General features: G+C 46.2%; 1 protein-coding gene across 1 annotated transcript in view; it reads left to right on the forward strand.

The window, feature by feature from the left end:
- Positions 1-18,697, forward strand: part of LOC124004992 (MAP7 domain-containing protein 1-like) — a 73,237-nt gene extending 54,540 nt beyond the window's left edge. Inside the window, exons 8-19 of the mRNA XM_046313805.1 lie at positions 2,005-2,124; positions 2,543-2,682; positions 3,030-3,151; positions 4,850-5,115; positions 7,487-7,775; positions 9,842-10,022; positions 11,143-11,247; positions 12,847-12,897; positions 12,982-13,042; positions 14,873-14,945; positions 15,515-15,750; positions 17,504-18,697. Coding sequence (XP_046169761.1) covers positions 2,005-2,124; positions 2,543-2,682; positions 3,030-3,151; positions 4,850-5,115; positions 7,487-7,775; positions 9,842-10,022; positions 11,143-11,247; positions 12,847-12,897; positions 12,982-13,042; positions 14,873-14,945; positions 15,515-15,750; positions 17,504-17,514 — 1,655 coding nt within the window. The 3' untranslated portion in view covers positions 17,515-18,697. The remainder of the gene's footprint in view (positions 1-2,004; positions 2,125-2,542; positions 2,683-3,029; positions 3,152-4,849; positions 5,116-7,486; positions 7,776-9,841; positions 10,023-11,142; positions 11,248-12,846; positions 12,898-12,981; positions 13,043-14,872; positions 14,946-15,514; positions 15,751-17,503) is intronic.
- The last annotated feature ends 3,461 nt before the right edge of the window (positions 18,698-22,158 follow it).

Raw genomic sequence — 22,158 nt, forward strand, 5'->3', positions numbered from 1 at the left:
TATGTCCCACATTTTTTTTGGGTGTTATTGGGTTATTCATTTGCTGGTGATGGTCATTTCGTGCTCTTTGGTTTGTGTGTCAGCAGATGTTTTTTTAATCACTGGAAAGTCTTGGTCAATGTCTTGAATGGTGATGGCGATGATGATGAGGATGAATGGGTTTTCAGGCCTATGCTAACCCGAAGTAAATAGACCGTCCTATGCGGAGTCTAGTAACTCATATTCAAAGTTACTCACACAAGTCAGAGGTGTTTCAGTGCACCTAGAACACCACTGCAGGTACAGAGTTCTTTCATAAGTACATGTCTAAGTAGGTTGCAGTGTGCCGGTGTGAACACATAGGAACTTTAGTGTTTAGAATTTGTAAAAGTCGGCAACTAAAGGATGAGTCAGTGTTTTGAGAGAAAATGCATTCTGAAAACTCCACAGGAACACCTGTGATGCTTGAAAATAGATTAAGGCGACTCTGCTGAAAGCGTAACCCTCTCCCTCTTTTCCTCTCCTTCTCTGCCTCCTCTCCACCTCCCCTGTCTTTCACGATCGCCTCTCTCTTCTTCTCCTCTCTCGTCGTCCTCTCTCTCGTCTCTTGCTCTTGGTCTCTACCCCTCTTCTTTCTCCTCTACCCCCTGTTCTTTTGTCTCACTCATTGTCTATCAAAAGCTCACTCCCCTCTCTTTGTTTTTTTTTTACTTCAGTCTCTCTCGCACACTTTCTCTCTCTCTCTTTCCCTCTCTGCTGGATAACCGTATTGTCCTTCTGGGCAGGTTTAATAGGGAAGTGGGATGTGATTTGGTGTACCGTAAAAGACCCAGAGCAAACCTCTGCAGTGGACTTCTCTCCTCTCTCTCTTCCCTCTCCTCTCTCTCTTCCCTCTCCTCTCTCTCTTCCCTCTCCTCTCTCTCTTCTCTCTCCTCTCTCTCTTCCCTCTCCTCTCTCTTCCCTCTCCCCTCTCTCTCTTCCCTCTCCTCTCTTTCTCTTCCCTCTCCTCTCTTTCTCTTCCCTCTCCTCTCTTTCTCTTCCCTCTCCTCTCTTTATCTTCCCTCTCCTCTCTCTCTTCCTTCTCCTCTCTCTCTTCCCTCTCCTCTCTCTCTTCCCTCTCCTCTCTCTTCCCTCTTCTCTCTCTCTTCCCTCTCTTTCTCTTCCCTCTCCTCTCTTTCTCTTCCCTCTCCTCTCTCTTCCCTCTCCTCTCTCTCTTCCCTCTCCTCTCTTTATCTTCCCTCTCCTCTCTCTCTTCCCTCTCCTCTCTTTCTCTTCCCCCTCCTCTCTCTCTTCCCTTGTCCTCTCTCTTCCCTCTCCTCTCTCTCTTCCCTCTCCTCTCTCTCTTCCCTCTCTCTCTCTTCCCTCTCCTCAGTGTCCATGTTCTGAACTGCTGCCTCGATAGCCAGAGGGGTTGTTGCTAGCTCTGGCAGTGCTTACTTTATACTGCTCTGGCATGCAGGTTGTGTTCTTCCTCCCTCTCATGTTATTATGCGTCTGGAAGTTTTCCAGTCTAACATGGAACCCACCATTTCCCCATAGAGCATAAGAATGGGGCATAGGCCTGGGTTTGGTTTGACGCTTTATCTGTTGTGCGTGTTTACTAGAGACACAAGGGCTTATGCGGGTGAGGTATTGTCTTATTTGAGCTGTCATTACAATATACAACCTGGGAAAGCTAACCGAGAGCAAAGCTTAGCTCATTGTCAATATTTCGTGTTTTAAAAAAAAGAGAAGCAAAAGGCCTTTCTGTGACACTGTGATGAGAATGCCATATTGGATCATTACATTTGTGTCATTTACTAAATTTGGGATTCAATAGTTATCAAACAGCTAGTGGGTAATAAGGTACATTTTAATACTGTTTGATCACTGAGGTCGTCTGACGTGGCGAGACAGAAGTGGAGATATTCACGGTGGCTCTAGGAGGCAAACCGGCTTTGAAAATGAAACTGGTTTGCTCCTTAAGGCCAGCGTAGGACTTGAATATATGTGATAAAATTGGTCGTGTTTTGTCCCCTCCCGCAGCCCGTAGCCTCCAGCTGAGCCCGTGGGAGAGCAGCATTGTGGACCGACTGATGACGCCCACCCTGTCCTTTCTGGCCCGTAGCCGCAGCGTCGCCAGCGTGCTCAGCAACGGTAAAGGCCGTAAGTAGTTATCACACTCCCACTGTGATAGATGAGACCTGCTATTGGCGGGGTTGTTTGTCATTTAGAACAGCATTCGTCCAACCTCTCCTCTTGGCCCCCAGCACTTCCATGTATTTGATCATTTGTTCCAGTCAGAGCTAGCACATCTGATTCCACTTGTCAACTAATCATCAAACCCTCGAATGAGCTTATGAACTACGATAGTTCTGGACACGACACAATTGTGAAACGTTTGAGGGGCACCGACAAGAGGTTTGAGAAACACTCATTTTGGTTATGTGAAAGTGATGCGTGACAATAAATACCTTTGCTGCCTGTGCTCTACTTGCGTTTTTAGAGATGGGTGTCGTATTTATTTCTCTTCCTTCCTTCTCTCGCCTTCTCTCTATGTGCCTCTCCTTCCCTTCCCCTCCAGAGTCGCCCCTATGCCCTCGTTCGGCCTCGGCCAGCCCGCTGACGCTGTGTGCCCACCGGCCCCACCACCGCTGCTCCGACCGCTGGAGGGTGACGTCCAGCACGCCCGACATCACGCAGCGCCGACGCGACTCCACGCCGGTACGTCAACCACCCCTTTTTTCTTTCCTTTCTTTCGTATTTTTCAATTTCATTGACTGGATAGAGAGGAGAGTAGATAGAGAGATACACATCGAAAGAGGGACATAGACAGTGAAGGGTACAGACAGACCGGACTTGACCCCTGTTGCCTGCAGGCCTGCATGGTCCGAAATCTGGAGCGCCGACTACTACCATCCCTTGCCGTTTAAACACAATAGAACACCGTTTGGCACTTTGAATAAGCTCGAATGTACTGTGTATCTTTTGGTTTGGAGAGAGAGATGTTTTTATCCACATTTATTACCTTTCTGATGGTTTGTGTCTCTGTCTCTCTGCAGATAGAGAAGAAAAAGAAAGAGAAGAAGGACAAGGAGCGGGAGAATGAAAAGGAGAAGAGTGCTCTCAGCAAAGACAAGGTGCTGAAGAAGAGACAGTCCTTACCCAGCATGAGACACAGACCGGACCCCAGGTAACCTGCTCTCACACGGATCTATGGTATCTGCCTTTGGCACAGTACAGCACTCAACACCCTTTACTGGGCCGAACCAAGCCAAGCCCAGCTGTACTGTATTGGCCTGGTTACACATCCACCATAGTTGTTGAAAACTTGCAGGAAAGGACAACGTTTAAAGAACATATACAAGCCAGCACATCATATGTAGATTGGGTCGACATTATAGTGTGAATAGGGTATAAGACTAAGATTAGAGCTTAGAGTGTTTGCTAAGCTTAGGGATACAGTAAGAGACAAAGATAACCATGACTGTGAGTACAGATGGTAAAACCAGTGTGTCTGTGCGTTTAAGTGAACTCAGGCTAAGACTTAAAAGCATGAGGCCCCCGAGCTGAAGGATATTTATCCAGCGCGTTAATCATAGCCGGCCGCGGGACATGGAAATGGATGGGGCTCACTGACAGATGGAGGGAAGAGAGAGAAAGAATGAGTGCTCTGACTTAACAAAGGGTCGAGAGAGAGAGAGGGGAGAGAGAGAGAGAAGAGAGAGAGAGAGAGAGAGGGGAGAGAGAGAGAGAGCGGGGGAGAGAGAGAGAGATAGGGAGAGAGAGAGGAGAGAGAGGGAGAGAGAGAGAGAGAGAAGGGAGAGAGAGAGAGGGGGAGAGAGAGAGAGGGGAGAGAGAGAGAGAGAGAGAGAGAGAGAGAGAGAGAGAGAGAGAGAGAGAGAGAGAGAGAGAGAGAGAGAGAGAGAGGGGGAGAGAGAAGAGAGAGAGAGAGAGAGAGAGAGAGAGGAGAGAGAGAGAGAGAGAGAGAGAGAGAGAGAGAGAGAGAGAGAGAGAGAGAGAGAGAGAGAGAGAGAGAGAGAGAGAGAGAGAGAGAGAGAGAGAGAGAGAGAGAGAGAGAGAGAGAGAGAGAGAGAAAGAGAGAGAAAGAGAGAGAGAGAGAGAGAGAGAGAGAGAGAGAGAGAGAGAGAGAGAGAGAGAGAGAGGGGGAGAGAGAAGAGAGAGAGAGAGAGAGAGAGAGAGAGAGAGAGAGAGAGAGAGAGAGAGAGAGAGAGAGGGGAGAGAGAAGAGAGAGAGAGGAGAGAAAGAGAGAAAGAGAGAGAGAGAGATAGAGAGAGAGAGAGATTACTGTTTATTATATATTTCACTTTTGTATATTATCTACTTCACTTGCTTTGGCAATGTTAACGTGTTTCCCATGCCAATAAAGCCCTTGGGATTGACTTGAGAGAAAGATGAGAATGCCAGATGCCTTAAGGAAGAGAAGTACACACACACACCACTCTGGTATAATGGGACTTTCCCCTCCGTGCGGCGACTATTACCCTGTCTACTGCTGGGAAACCATCCCATAATGCTCTGTCACAGACCACACAATGTTACACGTGTTAGGCTGTGTCGTGTCTGACCCTGCTACCTGGTGAGGTCATGTTTATTGACTGCTGTCTGAGACTTGAGGTTAGGGAGGCACATATGTAACAGTATTACTGCAGTGTTGGTATTAGTGCTAGTCTCCTTGCTTGATTGTGTATAGAGATGGACTATTTTTTCAACCCTAGGGCTGGATATGACTAAATGTTCGACTAACCTTTACTTCCCTCTTGTCTGCTTATTATTCTTTGCATATTTCTAATGATTTTTAATGATTTGTCCGACATACTGTTTGTATTCATGTCTAACATAATAGCTCTCTTAACCTCCCTCCCTCCAGTCCTAGTCACTTATCCAGACAGCGGGCTTCCTCACCCGCCAACACTCCTAGAGCAAGACCTTACTCCTCCTCTCCCAGCCCCGCTGCCTCCCCCAAACCCCCCTCTTCAGCCCGGCCTAGCCCCTCCACCCCCAAGGCCCGGCCCAAGAGGGCTAGGACCCCGGCCCGGGTGGACCATGGGCGCACCTCCTCCCCCGTTCCCCTGGAGAGGGCCAGGGAGTCCCGCGGCCGTAGGTCAGCCACGCCCGAGGAGCCCAAAGGCAAGAGTGAGTATGCAGTAGGTAGTTAGTACCCCCAGGTGGAGAGTGTAAGTAAAGTGTACTCCTCTTACAGGGATCACAACTGTGCAGGATCATTTTAAAAGGGCTTAATCAGCGTAACCACATTCACTTTAAGGGGGGGGGGGGTGTATTGTTTATGTTGTCGGGATGAGTTCAGTTGTAACACTAGACGTGTAACTCTTGGCGAGTGTGAGACACTCCTTTTCATTTCAATGAAAAACGGGTATAGGCAGTGCGGTTCGCGACAGGCTTGCGCTGCTCATTGTCGAATGACTCTCTGGTTCTATTTTCCAGATCTCTAAGTAGCTCACTTGATAAAGTGGTTCGGCCTCTGCTCTCCCGTTGGTCTTAAATTAGGCTTCCAGTGTAGCAGGGAAACAACCCACTGCTTCTGCAATGCCCCAGTGTAGCAGGGAAACAACCCACTGCTTCTGCAATGCCCCAGTGTAGCAGGGAAACAACCCACTGCTTCTGCAATGCCCCAGTGTAGCAGGGAAACAACCCACTGCTTCTGCAATGCCCCAGTGTAGCAGGGAAACAACCCACTGCTTCTGCAATGCCCCAGTGTAGCAGGGAAACAACCCACTGCTTCTGCAATGCCCCAGTGTAGAAGGGAAACAACCCACTGCTTCTGCAATGCCCCAGTGTAGCAGGGAAACAACCCACTGCTTCTGCAATGCCCCAGTGTAGCAAGGAAACAACCCACTGCTTCTGCAATGCCCCAGTGTAGCAGGGAAACAACCCACTGCTTCTGCAATGCCCCAATGTAGCAGGGAAACAACCCACTGCTTCTGCAATGCCCCAGTGTAGCAGGGAAACAACCCACTGCTTCTGCAATGCCCCAGTGTAGCAGGGAAACAACCCACTGCTTCTGCAATGCCCCAGTGTAGAAGGGAAACAACCCACTGCTTCTGCAATGCCCCAGTGTAGAAGGGAAACAACCCACTGCTTCTGCAATGCCCCAGTGTAGAAGGGAAACAACCCACTGCTTCTGCAATGCCCCAGTGTAGCAGGGAAACAACCCACTGCTTCTGCAATGCCCCAGTGTAGAAGGGAAACAACCCACTGCTTCTGCAATGCCCCAGTGTAGCAGGGAAACAACCCACTGCTTCTGCAATGCCCCAGTGTAGCAGGGAAACAACCCACTGCTTCTGCAATGCCCCAGTGTAGCAGGGAAACAACCCACTGCTTCTGCAATGCCCCAGTGTAGCAGGGAAACAACCCACTGCTTCTGCAATGCCCCAGTGTAGAAGGGAAACAACCCACGGCTTCTGCAATGCCCCAGTGTAGCAGGGAAACAACCCACTGCTTCTGCAATGCCCCAGTGTAGCAGGGAAACAACCCACTGCTTCTGCAATGCCCCAGTGTAGCAGGGAAACAACCCACTGCTTCTGCAATGCCCCAGTGTAGCAAGGAAACAACCCACTGCTTCTGCAATGCCCCAGTGTAGAAGGGAAACAACCCACTGCTTCTGCAATGCCCCAGTGTAGCAGGGAAACAACCCACTGCTTCTGCAATGACCCAGTGTAGTTCCTGTGTCATATCACATTTGAAGCCAGTTATATTTACATTGACATTAAGCTCTGCGAATGGAAGTCCTGTCTTCAGTCTAGTTATGGTGTGGCTTGTAATGGTTTGAAAAATGGTTTGAAAAATATGGACTCACTCACCCTAGATCATTTACAATCTGATATATTTGTATGCACTTGGCACACAAGCCGTGAGAACACTATATACCCATATATTTCAGTACCTTTTCGTTTCCCCCTGACACAAGTTGGATTTTTAGTGTGTCTGTTTTCTATAGGCCCTGCCACGGCTGGTTCATACTCTGCTTCTTCAGTCGTTTGTGGTTTGGCTCAGTTGTTCCCATGGTTGAGAAGAGTGAACTTGAAACTCAAACTGGAAAAAGTGAATGTGTGCGCACGTACGTGCGCGCGTGTCAGTGCACTGTAGCGCCGGCCCAACCACGGGATGATTACCGGCGTGGTTAATTAGGCACGCCGACAGTGCCAGCTCGTTAAGTGAGTTACACAGCTTCTCTGTCTTTCTCTCCTTCACACACAGCGAGGAACAGTAGAGAGGGGGTGCTAATTACTGAAAAATGCTATAATTACAAGTTTACAGAATCCAAAAATGACCAACATTTCCATACTTTGCCACTGTTTGAATTAACAACATCACAGCGTGGCTCACATCAACCAAGAGGATCTAGACCAGAGGTCTAGTGTAATTGTCTTTATGTAATTACTGATAGTGTTTCAGCTTAAAGAAGACGATTGTGTGAACAGTGATCTGTAACTCTTATTGTATTTTCCCATTCCTCTCCTCTTTTCCTGCTCGATTCTCTCGCCAGGCTCCCCCGTTCCTTCAATCGTGGTATCCTCCGCTCTGGCCACGCACCCTTCGCTGAGTACACCAATCACGACGGCCGGCCCCGCTCCCGCTGAGGTCCCTCCTTCCGCCCAATCAACCCCCAGTGTCCCTGCATCGTCCCCAGCCCCAGCCTCCTCGTCAGCCAAGCCCATGGCGGGCACTAACAACCCAGAGGAGGCCGCCCGGATCCTGGCCGAGAAGAGGAGGCAGGCCCGGGAGCAGAGGGAGCGGGAGGAGCAGGAGAAACGCGAGCTGGAGGAGAGAGAGAAGTGAGAATCATATCATCCTCATGTACAGTACATAAACCCACACTGGAGAGAGCCACAGCAGTGTCTAGTCGGGTTGCAAAATTCCTGAAATTTTGGTTGGAAGATTCGGCCGTTATCCTTTCTACTGTAAAGACAACCTATGTCTTACCAGCTTGAAGGGACAGGGTGGGAGTAACCATGGCAGCACATCACAATTTGAATAACTCCATGTGTAAAGCATCAACATATGGGGTACAATACAGTTCTCCACCGTGTCATATGCACGGCAGAATTAGACCACTCAGCGCTGTCTATGATACAGTATGTGTGGTGCTCGTATTACCCCCCCCCGGAGGTGTGGAGCTGTTGACATTTGTGTAACGGCTTAAGTTGCCCCCCCTCCGCTCAGGTTTATGAGCTAAAAAGGATTTCCCGCGTCAGCCTATTGTAGCACGTTGACCATAGTTACTGTGACCACTAGGTATTTATGTCGTGACTGCTGTCAGGCTGGGAAACGGGCTCCTGTTGCTCTCTGTTCCTCTCCATTTTATCAGCAGGCAACTATTTCCTTACAAAATAGTTTCATTTCCTGATTGTGTTGAACTTTTAATTTTTCTGACACAGCTATTGCCAATGTAGTACAAAGACAAAGCTCTTTAAGCTAGAGCACATGGTAACTGATTTATTCTAAATCTAAAGTATTCAGAACCGTTGACTTTTTCCACATTTTGTTAGGTTTCAGCCTTATTCTAAAATTGATTAAATGGTTTTTTTCCCCCTCATCAATCTACAGACAATACCCCATAATGACAAAGCAAAAACAGTTTTTTTTGTTGCTAATTTCTAAAAAATAAAAATAATAATAATATCACATTTACATAAGTATTCAGACCCTTTACTCAATACTTTGTTGAAGCACCTTTGGCAGCGATTACAGCCTTGAGTCTCCTTGGGTATGATGCTACAATCTTCACATGTATGTATTTGGGGAGTTTCTCCCATTCTTCTCTGCAGATCCTCTCAAGCCACTCCTGCGTTGACTTGGCTGTGTGCTTAGGGTTGTTGTCCTGTTGGAAGGTGAACCTTCGTCCCAGTCTGAGGTCCTGAGTGCTCTGGAGCAGGTTTATATCAAGCATCTCTCTGTACTTTGCTCCGTTCATCTTTGCCTTGATCCTGACTAGTCTCCCATTCCTTGCCACGGAAAAACATCCCCACAGCATTATGCTGCCATGGGGCCAGGTTTCATCCAGACGTGACGCTTGCCATTCAGGCCAAATAGTTCAATCTTGGTTTCATCAGACCAGAGAATCTTGTTTCTCATGGTCAGAGTTCTTAGGTGCCTTTTGGCAAACTCCAGCAGTCACGACATGGTCACCTCCCTGACCAAGACCCTTCTCCCGCGATTGCTCAGTTTGGCCGGGCGGCCAGCTCTGGGAAGAGTGTTGGTTGTTCCAAACTTCTTCCATTCAAGAATAATGGAGGCCACTGTGTTCTTGGGGACCATCAATGCTGCAGAAATGTTTGGGTACCCTTCCCCAGATTTGTGCCTCGACACAATCCTGTCTCTGAGCTCTACGGACAATTTCTTTGACCTCATGGCTTGGTTTTAGCTCTGACATGCACTGTCAACTGTGGGACCTTATATAGACAGGTGTGTGCCTTTCCAAATCATGTCCAATCAGTTGAATTTACCACAGCAAGTTGTAGAAACATCTCAAGGATGATGAATGGAAACAGGATGCACCTGAGCTCAATTTCGAGTCTCATAGCAAAGGGTCGGAATACCTTTTTTTTTTTGATACAGTTGCAAAAATGTCTAAAAACCTGTTTTCGCTTTGTCATTCTGGGGTATTGTGTGTAGATTGATGAGGATTTAGTTTAAAAATATATATATTTTAGAATAAGGCTGTAACATAACAAAATGTGGGAAAAGTCATGCTTTCCGAAGGCACTGCACATTTGGATAGAGTGCCCCTGGCGATACATTATAGGTTGTATTGCTCGCTAGACTCATGGCGACACAGCGAAGGCGGGGAGGAGACTGCGTTATAGGTAGGATTGCTAAATGCTTGTCGCCCTTGGCTCAGGGTCCTGCGAGAGGAGCGTAAGCTGCGGGAGGCAGAGGAGAGCCAGCGCAGAGAGGAGGAGGCGCGCCTCATGGCTGAGGAGCAGCGCCTGAGAGACGAGGCCCAGCGTGTGGATGAGGAGAAGGAGGCGCAGGAGAGAGCGAGGGCAGAGCAGGAGGAGAATGAGCGCCTACAAAAACAGGTGAACAAGCACCCCCAACTGCCAGCAGATAGAGAGGGCTAGGTCTACACACACGGAGGGGGCTAGGTCTATACACACGGAGGGGGCTAGGTCTATACACACAGAGGGGGTTAGGTCTACACACACAGAGGGGGCTAGGTCTACACACACAGAGGGGGCTAGTCTACACACACAGAGGGGGCTAGTCTACACACACAGAGGGGGCTAGTCTATACACACGGAGGGGCTGTGTCTGTCCGTCTGCTTTGTGACAGAGAGCCTTCTGTAACCCTGTCTGTCCCATATCACTACTTTAGCCAAGTTTGTCATCTACCTGACCTCATTTGATAAGACATATCTCATAACCAACCTTGTTTCGTATATTTGTTCAAATCAATTTCAACCAATGTGATTTGTCGTTAGCGTCGGTCAATATTTTCCCAACGGCTACAGACATTGACATTAATGGCACATTGAATGGCCCCTTTCACTCTTTGGAGATCAGCAGAAAAGGCCCGAGTCTGTTTGACTCCCAATGGTGTCACCGCCGTTGCTCAGGAGCAGTCGAGGTCCAGGATCCCGACGAACAGATGTCAGTCAGTGAGCCGGAAAACACTGTGATTCACAGAAGTGTTTGTTTGAAGGTGTCAACGTGGACCGAGTGATAGGACATAGGAGCTGCCCCTGGGTTTGTGTGGTTTCTGTCCCTGTCTACGTGGTGCTTTTCTCTGGCTGACGACCCTTTGATACCCTCTAGTGCGCTGTCAGTGAAGTGTCAACACTAGAATGGACATTGGTTTTCCCAGCAATGTGACTGAAAGGGTTGTCATCTTGGTCAATAATATAATGCCTCTCTATGGTAACCCTTACGGATTTCACATGAATCTCACATGTGGTCCCATGTGAAATGTAAAAATAAAAATAAAATAAAAAACGTTTTCATGTGATCCCGCGTGATTTTATGTGAAGTTAATGCGATAACGTGACAATACGTAAAGCAACACGTGATAACATGAAACCACGCCCTCGGAAGCACGTGAGCATATGTCAAGTGTCCCAAAAACACATGTGAAATGATTGTTTTTTTTTGTTTTCTCTATAAGGGAAGGGCATACCACATTGTAATCTGTATGCTTTCCAGAGAGAGGAGGCTGAGGCTAAGGCCAAGGAGGAGGCCGAGAAACAGCGCCTGGACAGAGAGAAACACTTCCTGAAGGAGGAGCAGGAGAGACTGGAGAGGAAGAAGGTAAGAAAAGGTCCATGCATTCATTCTACTATATGAGTATACCCCACCAGCGTCCTCTCTACCCTGGTACCCATATCTGTGTGTATAGCCAACTCCTATCGAATTCCAGCCATTGTCACGCCAAAAAGACTGTTTCTGCACTATTGCCATCTTATAGAATTGTCCTGCTAAACAGACTGGCACCGTAACAGACTTGCAGACTACTGTATTTCTTCTGTACTGTACATATTCCAAAAGGCACAGAGGGAAATGTTTACATTACAGTACACACACACAGGGCCTTATTCAATCAAAACTGTTATTATTGCGGGATCAAAAGTCACATTGTTCCAGTAGCAACAGGGAAGCATGCTTGATTTAGCTTCTGGTTGCATTTCTTTTTGTTTCACAAGTTAGACAAGGATTTGTTGAACATAATATCAACTCTCATTATTCTGTCACCAAAAAGAATGATGCTGGCTTATCCTGGCTACTTGTTTTGATTTAATATGGCTTACAGTCTGTTTGTTTGAGCGGAAGATTATATACTATGTCCAAGACCTCAGGCTATATATAAACAGTTATGGTGGAGAGTGAGTCTTAACTGGCCCAGTTCAGTGTGCGGTCCAGGGTTATGTGTTCTGCCCACACCTGGCGTACCACTCGCACGGACCATGATCTGAGTCTGCTCTCTCTCACTCACCCTCTCTTTCCGTCTGTCTCTTGTCCACCTTCGTCCCTCACTCTCCTATTCTCCCCCCTTCGGTCCTCTCTCTCTCTCTCTCCCTCTCCCTCCCTCCCTCCCTCCCTCTCCCTCGGCCCATGCAGCTCAGCTGGCCGAAGCAGCTCCACATTGTGTGTTGAGCCAGGCTCTAGTGGTGTTTACTGCACAAGAACAGTATGTCCTCTACCCAAACCCCTGCTGAGTCACACGCCTCTGCACACTGGTCCACAGCTGCTGTTACATACCTGACTGAGTATGGATTCTATGGATCACACACACCGGTGGAGGCTGCTGAGGGGAGGACAACTCATAATAATGGCTGGAACGAATCACATGGAATGGCATCAGTTGTTACAACTGACTCGGTATCCCTTTTGATGTATTTGATACCCTTCCACTTATTCCGCTCCAGCCATTACCACAAACCCGTCCTCCCCAATTAAGGTTCCACCAACCTCCTGTGACACACACACACACACGGATCACCTAACTTTCCACTTTACCAATAGCATGTACCACAACTCAACATCAGAGCTGCCTCAAATCTAGGATATCTGTATGTTTTACTTGATTTATGGCAGCTAGCTCTTCTCTTAGCATCATGGCTATCTTGCATTCAGCTAGGCCATCATTGTAAATAAAAATGTGTTCTTAACGGACTTGCCTGGTTAATTAAATAAAGGTTCAATAAAAATGAATATCTTGTACCAGGTAGGATTTTGTTTAGCTGTTCGGTGCCAACAAGGAGTCCATTGAGATGAAGTTACTGCACAGTTACTGTATTACTGGATTCAACCCATGGGAACAGAGCGCTTAATCTGCATCCGCCATTTTGTTTACATTCTTAGTCTTTTCCCTCTCTCTGACCGTTGTCGTCGTTGTGCCTTCTTCCTTAGCGTCTCGAGCAGATCATGAAGAGGACGCGCAAGACAGACGGCGGGGAAAAGGTACGTTTGTTGTAAAGGCACAATGGCAATGCACTTCACTCGATTTAAAATACATGTAACACGTGATACTCTATCTCTGTATAGAAAGACACCAAGTCCCCACCTCCTTCTCAAGTCAATGGCAAAGCGGCCGAGAGCAGCAAAGGTAAGCAGAAAATGAAAAGCAGTGTAAACGGCGGCCATCTTGGTTCATTATATTGCTCGTGTTCAGGAAATCCGATGTTTGGACTCGGAGTCAAGCAATTCACTACAGACACTGGTTCGAATCCAGGCTGTATCACGCACGTTTGTCCAGTGTAGGCTGTCATTGGAAATAAGAATTTGTTCTTAACTGACTTGCCTAGTTAAATAAAAACATCATGATTTAGATGAATTCATCAAAGATATCCGCAGGGGGAAAGGATTCAAACATCAGTGGGCTGTGTCCCTGGTCCTTTTCCAGCCTGTTTCACTGCCACATTAATGGAGAAGTTCAGCTCTAGATACTGACTTGTTTAATAAACTCATTAAATCTCACTGGGCACAGACGTCAATTCAACGTCTATTCCACGTTGATTCAACCAGTGTGTGCCCAGTGGGATAAAATGGCTTCTTTGATTGGATGGCTGTATCAGTCTTAATGTTAACTTTGACATTTGTTCACACAAAATGATAATGCAAATCCCCATGATTTAGGCCAAATTCCAAGTTACACACCCATAAATTAAAGAAGGATTTAGCCGACTGTGTGTTGCTTACGTTTAGGCCCGATATAGAAATAAAAGAAGTAGCTCACTGATCTATTCCCTTCCTCTTCCTATACAATAGGAATATTGTTGATTAGAATGCAGGGACTGAACTTTTACCTTTTCCCCCTCTCAGTTTAGCTTCAGTACCTTGTCAAGTCAAGTTTATCTAACCCGTTTGTAAGTACCAAAATACATGTTTCGTAAGAGCTCTCAAACAATAAAACAATATCAACGTACATATGAACATGCACAGTCAAAAACAGCACAAGTATCTAATTAGACTAGGCTAAAAGCACGAATGAAATAAATATAGGGTGCTGCTAGTAAAGTGCGATAGTTACGGACAAAATGGATCAAAAGGGTCCTCTCTCCTGTTACGTAGAATGTTGGTCTTTGTTTCATCGCCATCTGCATTGTGTTCCCTTCTCATATGAAGAGTATTTAATACCATTGTTAGAATCCCAGCCTCACTGCTTTCATTTAGGACAGTATAACCCATGTGTGTGCTTACTGTTTGCAGTCCAAACCCAGTCTGGGGGATTTTCAGTTTATGGGGATATCTTATGGCAATGCATTGCATTGCATTGCAGGGTTGGATTAGTGACTGTAAATGGACAACTCACCACATTCAATTCAGTTTTCTTCTAACATAAAAGACACCATAAATACAACCCCCATCCCCATTTGACCAGAGACACACGCACATACACACTTACGCACATAACATTTACAGATGAGAAGAATGAGTAGGGGGAGAATAGGGGATTTGGGTCCATGTGGCCAGGATTCCAGCATGGAAGGCACTGATGTGGTTGGGAGTCCAGGCAAGTCGGGTGGCGTTGCTCCTCTCCAATCAGGCCTTTGGACATACTCACACAAACACACACACACACGTGCGCACACACACATGCACACACACACACATACATACATACATACATACATACATACATACATACATACATACATACATACATACATACATACATACATACATACATACATACATACATACATACATACATACATACATACATACATACATACATACATACATACATACATACATACATACATACATACACACACACACGCATACAGAAACACACACACACACAGCCGCAGTATGTAATCATGAATCCAGCACTGGTTGGATCCCTCCTGCATATTGAGTTCTGTCTGCTTGCTTCAGGGTGGCCCGGAGAACTGAGTGTGTGTTTTACAGTGGATCTTATTTGTTTCCGCAGCCTCTGCTGATTACCAGCCAAGCCCAGAGATCAACAAGAACACAGAGAACGACCATAGTGGTGAGAGAGACAGGTAAAGGTTCAACAACCATGTCCTCTATTTCCTCTTGTGTTAGAAATGTAAAACATAGCGAGCCGTGTACTATTGTTATCACAAGACCACCATGTGCTCTAGAAAAGAAGCAAACCAGAAACCAGCAGTATTGGATGCCTTCTAATCAAGACTTGTGCCGATTTTGTATAGTTTCAAACCACAAAAGAAAACAGAGAGCCTCAATACATAGGCCTACAGTAGAAGAGTAGAGATATGGTTTATTTATCTATTGAAATATGTTGTTTGTTTGTGAGGGATAGTGTAATTCAAGGTTTGAGGACTTCAGTTCCGTGATGTCAAACGTTATGAATGTTGCAGATAGATAGATAGAATGGCGACAGCTCTATATTTATCTATCTATCTGACAATCATTTCTGTTCTACACATTTGTAGACATTTCTATCTACGTTATATCTACAGTATAATGTTACATCTTCCTGAAGAGGCCCGAGGGGAAAATCTGCAACTGAACCCCTTGGGGCCGTAGTCCTTTTGATCTGTAACCATGTTTCACCCTCCCTCCCACCGTAACCATCTCCCTCCCACAGCTCCATGGTCCATGTGGTCAACGGTGTCCAGCCAGCCGGTCACGAGAATGGCCTGCCTAGCAAGGGGGACAACGCACACTTTGAGGAGATCATCCAGCTAGCCAATCAAGGCAACAGCAGCAATGGGGGGCGGGAGAAATCAGAGAGTGACATGCCCACTGAGCCAATCCTGGCCTTTGAAAGTGAGGAGCCCTTCCTGAAAAAAGCGGGCCCCATGAAGCCTCAGCATGTCGCAGGTACATTGACAGAGGGAGAGAGAGGGCACTCCAAGGGCCAGTTTATGTTTAGTCTTGGACTGAAATGCATTTGAATAGAGAATCTCAATTGAACATGCTTTTCAGTCTAAGACCAGGCTTAATCTGTGTCTTGGAATCTGTGTCTTGGAAACTGCTCTCAAATGACAACTAAACCTAATAATATTATATCAGCTCTGCCAATATTTGCAGGGATCCAAGCAAGGAATCGTATCTCAGTGTCCTCAACCTCCGAAGAATTTGAAGGATTTGTTTTTTTACAGTGTTCTTAACTATAGATTAAGCTGGGGTTCAATTACAGCAGTAATCATGGTCTCGCATCTACTCTGGCGGTTGACTTCTCACATTAGGGCCAGGGTTCACAACGTGCCATAAAGCGGAACCATGGGTTCGTAGTGTTGTCCTTGGCAATGAAGAGCCATCCGACTGAGTAGGTCAGTTTAGTGCCGTCTCAGTTGCAATTCGTCACCCGTGCGTACGTGAGTGTCCCTAGGGAAAGAGAGGGGGAGAGAAAGGGAGGTAAAGGGTGACAGAGGGAATCCTCCAGCCCCCAGAGGACCTAAGGGGACACAGAGGGGAGGAGGGGGAGTGAGGTATCTTAATACCGACGGCTTTCGCTCCCGGAGCTCCGGTTGCTACACTCAACACCCAGTGTTGAATTCCATGAGTGTTGGGGAGCTAGCTAGCTGCCAGGGATGGAAACAGAACCCCGGGCCAGTTATGTACCCCCATCCCCCACCCCCTCCTCCCCGCGGCGTGGTCAGCATTACTGCCCCTCCCCTAAGGACTAAGTCCCCACCTGCCAGCCTGCCAGCAGGTCATAAATTATATCCAAAGCTAACAGAAGAGGGTCACCCAGCTGCAGAGCTTCAGCCACACGAGCTCCAACAATATGAACCACTTTAATCAGAGTGAATTCACTCTGCCACTCACACTGCCTTCAAGTCACAGTCTCAGTCTTTCACAAGTTAGCATCACATTTCTAATCTGCCCTGTCTGCATACCCCGCACTCTCTTACCATGATGACTTGGAGGGGTTATTTGGTTTATGGCCGTGGGGCTGGGGGTTTGTGACTGGGGAGATTAATGCATCGACGCTGATTGAATGTTACGATGTAATTCCATAGATTGGCAATCGGGGACATGTTTATTTCTAAACATACCTCCGGGGGCTAATTCAAATGGCGATACTCGTGAGCTATTGTGGTGGACCGTTTAGCAGTCTGACAGGTGCCTCTGTCAATCTATTGCTACTGTTAGCATCAATCACGCTGTGTTTATCACACTCGTAGCGCTAGCTAGCTATCACTCACTCACATGATGGGCGACTGAATGTTCGTTGATGGTCTGCCATTGAAAGGAGTCAGGATTCTGTCTGGAGCATCTGCTGCTTGGTTTGATTAGCCTCTTCATTTCCCTATAAAAACACACCTATAAAGCCTTATGGGTTCATGCCCTGCGTGACATGCACTCAGGACCTTTTCAAATGTAGTATTGTAGCCAGGTCAAGGGTTTATACGCCTTGCCATTAGCAGGGTCAGTGAGGGTGGGTCCTCCTCACACATTTACAAATGCTCAAATTGGCGACCATTTTGGCTCACCATTCAGATGGCGCATTCAGAACGGCTCAAAATGGACACCGTTTTGGATCGCTGGTGTTTTTCCCTTGTTGTGTGGCATATCACTGTGTTGAAACTGACCCTCATCTTGTCCTCTCCATCTATTATCTCTCCAGAGGTCCTGTGAGGTGTGCCACTCACGAAGGCGATTCTTAGGCCCCCCCACCTTCCCGAACCCAGCCTCCGCTCGTATGGGTAGAGAGCTCCTTTCTTCCCAAAGGGGCACTTTCCCTATGACATGTGCCAAACCAATCACAGACTGCTTTCTAGGCCCCAAAAAACAAACTTTGCCTGGGAAAAGGGCCGAAGAATGAAGAAGCAAAAAAAGACACAAGCAAAATACAAAACAGGATATGACATCATCGCTACCCGACAGGGTGCATCAGTGTTACCATTTGTAGATGGTAGAAGATATCACAGCATCAATTCTTCCATAACAGTATCGTCCATGGTAGATTTCACCAGTCCTGAGGGGGAAAAAAAATACACATTTGACACTAATGAGTAATTGTTATTATTATGATGAGTTGAAAGAGAAATTAGTTGGCTTTTTTGTTTCTAATGTTTAGTTTATTTAAGTTGAAGAGAAATGTAAAGACTAGGTACAGTTTTATGTGAATAATGTAAATGAAAACGTGAACGTTGGACTAAAGGAGGGAGGGGTCTGTGGAATAAATAGTACATGAATTTATGAAAAGGAAGCCCGATGTTTACTTAACTCCTGCCTTTCAAGGTTTGCCCAGTAACTAATATGTATTGAAAACATAATATCACCTCTGTAAAAAAAAAATGTAAATGTTCTGTAAATGGAGCTTCCCTGCAAATAGGTCTCCAAAATACCGAAGAAGACGTTTGACAACGTTTTGACAATGTAAGAATTACGTTGTTGCAGCGCAGCGTCAGCTGTCTCCAAGGAGTCCTGTGTCGACAGGTTTTCTGTTTTAGCCGTTCCACTCCTCAATTATGATTGATTGTACTCTGAAGTGAATATAGAAATGAACAAGGGATCAGTTGAACGAAAAACAGCACGCACATGGGTACTCCAGATTCAGTGATCCATTCAGTTTAAAAACAGAATGTACACAAGGGCATCCCATCCCACCATATAAAAAAAAGTCGCCGTGCAGTTGAGTTTTTTTCTAAACCTGAGCAAGAAGCATGATATGTTGCCTCCTCCATTGAGATTCCACAGATTCGAATGCATTTGAAAATGAAATGCTGGTGTGTGTATATGCTATAAATATATTTTGTTGTGTGTTAAAGGGTCAGAGGGAGTATTGGAGTCTTATTAAAGAGGAAATTGTTGTCCAGTTGTCTGTGGTTTAGTTTTCCTTCGTTTGTTGGCTGAGATTTGGAATGACACTTGAAACCAGCAAAAAGACGACAAAGAAAACGCTATTGTTACAAAACTGGCGAGACCAGGCTGAAAAGACACACTGTAGAGTATGTTGAGGTTGAATGTGCTCATTGATTCTTTCAATGGCCGTCACTTATCAGAAACCGACAAATCGGACGACGCACGACGTTTCACTAAGTAGTACAGTTAGGAAATATTTCCCCCTTTTAAGCTGGCTTTCAAAGTCCAATGCCAACTCATTTAGACACACTGTTGACAGCCTGAGCAACAAAATACAATGCCACACAACCACCGTAAAACCAGATCTGGAGATGGTTGAGAGAGAGAGAGAGGCTGTCTTTAGGGGGGGGGGGGGTACAGTGACTTAGCTCAGCTGTTCCCTTCAATTTGGTCTTTCTTTCCCAAATAGGGTGTCCATGCCCTTACCCCATCAGCCCCCCACTGTTCCCACATTCTGGTGGTGAGAGGGGGGGCTGACAATGTTGATGAACGTTCGCCATTTGCTGTTTGTCATTTGTTTTCCCTGCAAAAAGCAGCTGGACTCTATTACCATCACGATTTATGTCCCTCCGCTCCCCAACGTAAACGCATGCAGTACCGCTCATCACACGTAACTCATTTGACTAATATGACTTAGAACCGCTAACGCACTGTGGCGAGACTAATGAATAATGTCTATGACTTATTGCTAGACAGTAATGGACTTGGCTAGGGAGAAGTGTGTTTGACTTGTTACTTCAAACACAGAGTTGCCTTCGCCACACTACTGGTGTGTTGAGAAGTCACTGTAATGCCTCTACAGTTTTGAGAATCTCTTCTCTGTCTTTGACTCGCATTTAGTTTGGTTTCTCTGGTCGTGCCTGATTCATGTCTTGAAACAATGACGTAATGGTTGTCTTATTGACTTAACCTCTCCTCTGTAGTTGGATCAGTGAATATTGATAGAATGTTTACGTGTCCCTATAGAGTATCAACTAGATTTTTATGAGCACATTATCTAACCGTATAAATCTTCTCACTGGATAACATCTAGCCGACTGACGCAGTTGCTTAGATTAGAATAGTCACTAGAAAATCTATTTAACAGCTGTATTCATCAGGCCCAGCAGAGGGCAGCCATGCAACACAGAGGTGTCAAACCACAGATCACATTTCCCCACACATGTTCACTCTCTCAATCAGTGGAGGCTGGTGGGAGGAGCTATAGGAGGACGGGCTCATTGTAATGGTTGGAATGGAATTAATGGAACAGTCAAACGTGGGTGTCATATGTTTGATGCGTTTGATCCCGTTCCATTTATTCCATTTTAGCCATTATAATGAGCCCGTCCTCCTATAGCTCCTCCAGCCAACCTCGGCTGCTCTCAGTCAATGGTGGAGCCTAAAGGCGAAACCAGAGAAAAGTGTGTGTCATATAGAGAGATAGCGATTCACACATTCAAATCCCAAACATATCTAAAAGACAGTCATAAAATAGTCAATAGAAATGGTATAGTTGTAGTCAAGCTTTAGTGTGTTCCCTCTCTTGATCCACTAAGTCAAGACCCAGTTGCCCATAGTGCTGCCTAGAGGGTGAGGGGCACTATTTTTAGGCGGATGTCAGCAGTCAAGTAATGAGTAATGGAAGGGACAGTGGGCAATGCCAAGGTGCTGAATTCATTCTCAGAGAATGGAGGGTGAAAAGAGGAGGAGGTGTGTGTGTTCGTTATATTTACGAGGCTCTGATGGACATGGAGCAGGATAAAGGTGCCTGTCGGTCAGAGTTAGGGCCTGCCACTCACCCTCCTGGGATAGCAGGGCTTGGTGGCATAGTGGCGGTGCAGATTTGGCAATGTCACTTTGATCTGTCGGTCTATTATCTCCTCGTCGGCGGACAGAGAGCTGCCCGGCCGGCCTGCTGATAGGTGTACTGAAGGTGTTGCCATATCAACCCTATTCTTAGATCGCATTCCTCTTCACAGGGTGGAGAAGTCCATAGGAGTTAGCCTTATAAAGAACGGTAATATAGGAATTAACAGAGCTAATTCAGTACTCTATGACTTTGTCATTTTATCTGGGTATTCTAAGATCAACCTTCATTATCTGTTATACTACCCATTACCTATCCAACTACTGTAAAAAGCCTGATGCCTTTGGCAGTTAGACTAGGCTGCCTCACTTCCCGTTCACGACGTGGTACAACTTGCGTCCGCTGTTGTTCTTGTCGTAAACCCCCTGCACCTTTTGACCCGTGGAATCTTGTAAACGGTGTGGAAGCGCAAATGTGTCATCTGCGCCTGCCAGATTTAACGAGGTAGACAGGTCAGTGAGGTGTCAAGCCATGCCTGTATCCGAACCATGAAAAACCAGAGACCAACTTCTGTTTAGTGTTCAAACACACAGTCACGCATACGCTCACACATGCAAGCGCTCTCACACACACACACCTCTTACAGTACATTGCACCCTTTATCTGCTCAGCAACGGGACCCCTTTACACAGCTACGATCTGATGGCAATGCATTAATGGCATGCCACAGAAAGGAAGGTACTCCAAATGAGACCATTTCTTTATCCCTGTAGGTGGTGTTCCACCTCCAAGCAGACCTGGCCTCAACTGCTCTGATGAGAGACAAGGGTTTCTAACAGCTGCCCCAAACCCATCACACTCTCACACACACCAGAACCACCTCCCTACAGTGCCTGTTGTTATGGAGTTGCTGTTTGAAGTTCCAGGGAGGTCTCAGGGCCCACGTCCCATGGGGAGTAGCTGACTCTAGAAAGGTATCAGCTGGAGCACTGTCACAACTTTGAGTTCAAATCAAATTTTATTTGTCACATACACATGGTTAGCAGATGTTAATGCGAGTGTAGCGAAATGCTTGTGCTTCTAGTTCTGGCAATACAGTAATAACCAACAAGTAATCTAGCTAACAATTCTAAAACTACTACCTTATAGACACAAGTGTAAGGGGATAAAGAATATGTACATAAAGATATATGAATGAGTGATGGTACAGAGCGGCATAGGCAAGATACAGTAGATGGTATTGAGTACAGTATATACATATGAGATGAGTATGTAAACAAAGTGGCATAGTTAAAGTGGCTAGTGATACATGTATTACATAAAGATGCAGTAGATGATAGAGTACAGTATATACATATATGATGAATAATGTAGGGTATGTAAACATTATATTAAGTAGCATTGTTTAAAGTGGCTAGTGATATATTTTACATCATTTCCCATCATTAAGGTGGCTGGAGTTGAGTCAGTGTGTTGGCAGCAGCCACTCAATGTTAGTGGTGGCCGTTTAACAGTCTGATCAAATCAAATTTATTTATATAGCCCTTCGTACATCAGCTGATATCTCAAAGTGCTGTACAGAAACCCAGCCTAAAACCCCAAACAATGCAGGTGTAGAAGCACGG

Source organism: Oncorhynchus gorbuscha, linkage group LG19 (genome assembly GCF_021184085.1).
Source record: "Oncorhynchus gorbuscha isolate QuinsamMale2020 ecotype Even-year linkage group LG19, OgorEven_v1.0, whole genome shotgun sequence".
Classification (NCBI taxonomy): Eukaryota; Metazoa; Chordata; class Actinopteri; order Salmoniformes; family Salmonidae; genus Oncorhynchus; species Oncorhynchus gorbuscha.